General features: G+C 41.7%; 1 protein-coding gene across 1 annotated transcript; it reads right to left on the bottom strand.

The window, feature by feature from the left end:
• Positions 1-223: 223 nt before the first annotated feature.
• On the bottom strand, positions 224-1,727 carry LOC119529835 (elongation factor 1-alpha 1-like). Its single transcript, XM_037830614.1, has one exon. The coding sequence runs from the start codon at positions 1,674-1,676 to the stop codon at positions 288-290; it is 1,389 nt and encodes a 462-aa protein (XP_037686542.1). The 5' UTR covers positions 1,677-1,727; the 3' UTR covers positions 224-287.
• Between the last annotated feature and the right edge of the window lie 3,236 nt (positions 1,728-4,963).

Raw genomic sequence — 4,963 nt, 5'->3', positions numbered from 1 at the left:
TTTTTTCTCATTAAACTTTGTTTTAATGGGTCTCAAAATTCTGTGACAGATTTTTGGTCATTGTTTCCATTTAAAAAGTACTGATTTTAAAAACTAATAACTTAAAACTGCCACACAAAAACAAATGGTCCACAAAACATTCCTTTCCTTCTGAAAGTTTTACGATGCATTGTTATCATTAACCAGTCTTTTACTATTAAACTTAAATGGCCAATTGAGACAAACAGTTCTGAGACTGTTCTTCCACCACTGATTAAAACTGGGGTGGCAGGTGTTATAGGTAATATTCATTTAGCCTTCTGAGCTTTCTGGGCAGACTTGGTGACCTTGCCAGCTCCAGCAGCCTTCTTGTCCACAGCCTTGATGACACCCACAGCAACTGTCTGTCTCATATCCCGAACAGCAAAACGACCCAGAGGAGGATAATCAGAGAAGCTCTCAACACACATGGGCTTGCCAGGAACCATATCAACGATGGCAGCATCACCAGATTTCAGAAATTTGGGGCCATCTTCCAGCTTCTTACCAGAACGACGATCAATCTTCTCCTTCAGCTCAGCAAACTTGCAAGCAATGTGAGCTGGGTGACAATCCAGCACAGGTGCATAGCCAGCACTGATTTGGCCTGGATGGTTCAGAATAATCACCTGAGCAGTAAAACCAGCTGCTTCCATCGGTGGATCGTTTTTGCTGTCACCAGCCACATTGCCACGACGAACATCTTTTACAGACACGTTCTTGACATTGAAGCCCACGTTGTCCCCGGGAAGAGCTTCACTCAAAGCTTCATGGTGCATCTCAACAGACTTGACTTCAGTTGTAACGTTGACTGGAGCAAAGGTGACCACCATGCCCGGTTTGAGAACACCAGTCTCCACTCGGCCCACAGGGACAGTACCAATACCACCAATTTTGTAGACATCCTGAAGAAGCAGACGCAACGGTTTGTCAGTTGGACGAGTGGGTGGCAGGATGCAATCCAGAGCTTCAAGCAGTGTGGTTCCACTGGCATTGCCATCCTTACGGGTGACTTTCCATCCCTTGAACCAAGGCATGTTAGCACTTGGCTCCAGCATGTTGTCACCATTCCAACCAGAAATTGGCACAAATGCTACTGTGTCGGGGTTGTAGCCAATTTTCTTAATGTAGGTGCTGACTTCCTTAACGATTTCCTTGTATCTCTTCTGGCTGTAGGGTGGCTCAGTAGAATCCATTTTGTTAACACCAACAATTAGTTGTTTCACACCCAGTGTGTAAGCCAGAAGGGCATGCTCACGGGTTTGCCCATTCTTGGAGATACCAGCTTCAAATTCACCAACACCAGCAGCAACAATCAGGACAGCACAGTCAGCCTGAGATGTGCCTGTAATCATGTTTTTAATAAAGTCTCTGTGCCCTGGGGCATCAATGATGGTCACATAGTACTTGCTGGTCTCAAATTTCCACAGGGAGATATCAATGGTAATACCACGCTCACGTTCAGCTTTCAGTTTATCCAAGACCCAGGCATATTTGAAGGACCCCTTTCCCATCTCAGCAGCCTCCTTCTCAAATTTTTCGATGGTTCTTTTGTCGATTCCACCACATTTGTAGATCAGGTGGCCAGTAGTGGTGGATTTGCCCGAATCTACGTGTCCAATAACGACAATGTTGATATGAGTCTTTTCCTTTCCCATTTTGGCTTAAGAATCAGGGATGGTTTTCACGACACCTGTGTTCTGGCAGCAAACCCGTTGCGAAAGAAAAGCTCCAAAACTTGTTTTTAAATTTAGAAAGCATGTCCTAGAACTCCACTGCTGGGGCCCTAAGAGGTTCACTGATGTGGCAGTCCCCTAAATCCTTTCAGAGTTTATCTCCCAATCTCTGTAGTATATGTGTCTTACCAGGGCATCCAAAGTACTTGCCATTTCCTGCTCATGTATGATTAACAATATGTCACTGAGATGGTGGACCAAAGCGATATTTGTAGACTGTCCGGGTGATCAAGGTCCGTTCAAAATACATTGTGACCCAGAGCAGACTTAACTTAGATCTGAGGCTAGACCATGAAAGTATACTTTTGTCCATCCCAAGGAACTGCTTCTGATCTTCATTTGTGATGGATATTTTGAAAATAACACATTTGGCAACTCATAAGACATATAACACAAATGAGAAGCAGTGTTAATATGTCCTAGTAAAGATACACTAGCCAGGACAGCAGCTGAAATTGGAGCAACTATTTGGTCAAGTTTCTGGTAGCTCACTCTCACCTGCCATGATTCATCTGATTTCTGCAGGAATCAGACTGATGCATTAAATAGGGAAAGAAAGGGAACACCACCAATGTGTACTTTCAGTCTTTGAGGAGGGTGCTAATTTCTGCCACCCCACCCAAGGATTGCAAGGCAGGATTGTTTTTTAATTGACCTGGATGGTTTCCACTTGGTCTTTCCTTCTACCATAGCTCTTATTCTACAGGTTAGGGAACCAAGGTGAGTATTCTGTCAGATGCTAAATATACCTACCCTGATTATTCAGTAGGGAAATTGGAAAATAACTACCAGATGGGCCCACTTTGAGATTGTCTTGGGCCTGAACTTCAGTTATCAGCTGACCTCCATTCCCTCTTGCTCTAAAAGAGAAGCCATGATAGTGTTTTGGGTCCCCTAGTAATAGTATCATCTCAGACCCTATATCCAACAGCCCTTGAAAATCTGGATATTCCCCAGAAACTGACCCTGTGACAAAAATCACATTCAAATAACCTGTTAAGAAAGGACTCCCAGGAGGAACTGGAAAGGGACTAGAAGAAGGATAAAAGAGGAAAGGAAGAACAAGGAAGAGTGTGATTTCAGGTAAAATCCCAGCCTTGTATTGATCTGGCAGGGGAGCTTTAAAGTGTAAAATTCTTACTAAGAGTGAATTGTCCAGAAAGGAGCCGGTCTTTCATTCTCCTATACCAAGACAGCCATTGGTTAGGAGTCATTGGGGGCAGGAGTAAGTGTACCAATGTAAATTTCCAGGCACTTCCGGCGGTCTTGGAGTAGGCGTTCCAGTGGTGGTCCTCTGAAGAGTTTTGCTGCCTCTTCACAGCAAAAACACATGTAGGTCAGAGAGAGGGGTGCAAAATTGAAGATAAAGGGATCTAAGGGGGTCTGGCAAAGCATCAGCTCTATCCATTATAGTGGTTATACTCTATCCATTATCAGGTAGACACAGACTAGTAGTCTCTGGGTGGTAAAAGCAGAAGATAATAAAAAGGACAAAAAACTGGTGCAGAGAAAAAGTTAAGTGGGGAAAGCTAAGATCAGTTTAAATGGATGGGCTAAGACCAAAGGAAAAGTGAAGTAGGATCCCGGTAATCCAAGCAACCCACTTCCCCAACAACTTCTGACAAGCTCCTGACTCCAAGAATTACCAATCAAACAAGCACCCACACTGTAATGTCCCATTAAATTTGTTTTATGAGTTTACTTGCATCTTAAGAGGAAATGGTTCCTCAAGAGTTAGCTTAGTCCAATTAAATATACCAGCAGCTGCAAACCTGGACCTTAGGAGTTGAGTGTTCTTGTGCAAGTTACTTAACCTCTCCAAGCATTAATTGCATATCTTTAAATACAGATGATAACACCCACCATACAAGGATTTTTGAGGGTTTATCTATCAATAAATGCCTACCACAACATTAGGCATATAGTTGGCACTAAATAAATAATAGTTTCCATTTTCCATTAGTCCCCTAACTAGACTGTACTTTTTTATCTGCAACTCTTGAGAAGAACTGGATTTCTGTTGTTACATCATCCCAGGGGCAGTCTATTAAAAACAGAATGCCTGAGGAACATAACCTGATACAATGCTGGCAAATCTCTCAAAGAATAGGAACTCATACTTTTTCTTTAGTTTTAGTTCCTTTAGAAGTAAAAGTTTGTTATTTTTACAGTGTATTTGAACAAATAAGACTGTGATTTATGCTTTAAAATAAATGAAGCTGATTTCACATATGATTGTATATCATAACTTCAGACATTTTGAACTGTCACCATTGTTTTCCAACTAGACATCAGGAGCTTAAATTTCAGCATGTAAGTGTCTAGGAGAGAGGTCCCTTATAGTGAGATGACATAAGACCCAGCCAGGAAATCCATTATAGGAATCTGTATTTCCACCTTGGTTGAGTATCTAAGCACTAAGTAGCAGTGAAGCAATGGTTTCATATATAAAATCAGTCCTGAGAGAAAAAAGAAGAGAAAGAATAGACAGATGAAGATGCAAAGTAAAAATGTATAAGACATAGAGGGAAAAAAGAACTGAGGAAATTATGTGAATGAATAAGAAATTAGGAAACAATACTCATGGCAAAGTAGTTAACATAAGAGATACACAGTTCTAACGTACCGCTTGTAATATCTAATCTCAAAATACATTTTTAAGGGCAGATGGTGTGCTGTTTTGGAGCTGTTATATACCTCAGAAAAGACTATGTTCTTTCAATTCATTCTTGTGGGGACAGACCTATTGTTGGGTAGGACCTTTTGATTAGGTTGTTTCCATGGAGGTGTGACCCAGCCCATTCAGGGTGGGTCTTAATCCCTTTACTGGGGTTCTTTATGAGGATATGAGAGAGAAACACCCAGAGACATTTGGAGACAGCCATTGAAACCACAACCAGGAGAAAAGGATGAGCAGATGTCACCATGTGCCTTGCTATCTGACAGAGGAACCCCAGAGGCCAGCAACCTTTCCTCAGAGAAGTTATCTCCCTCTTGATGCCTTTAATTTGGATATTTTCATGACCTTAGAATGGTAAATTTGCAAACTAATAAATCCCTTTGTAAAAACCAACCCATTTCTAGTAAACTGCATTCTGGCAGCTTTAACAAACTGAAACAGATGAATGGGTGGATGTATAGATAGATGGATGGATGGATGGATGGATGGATGGTGGAGGAATAGAGAACCATAGATATTGAAAAGGTAA

This window comes from Choloepus didactylus, chromosome 3 (genome assembly GCF_015220235.1).
Source record: "Choloepus didactylus isolate mChoDid1 chromosome 3, mChoDid1.pri, whole genome shotgun sequence".
Lineage (NCBI taxonomy): Eukaryota > Metazoa > Chordata > Mammalia > Pilosa > Megalonychidae > Choloepus > Choloepus didactylus.
Note: the sequence above shows the minus strand (reverse complement) of the source record. Positions and strands in the feature narration are given on the sequence as shown.

What these genes read in the sequence shown, in the direction of transcription:
- LOC119529835 (XM_037830614.1), bottom strand. Translation starts at nt 1,676, where the DNA reads ATGGGAAAGGAAAAGACTCATATCAACATTGTCGTTATTGGACACGTA.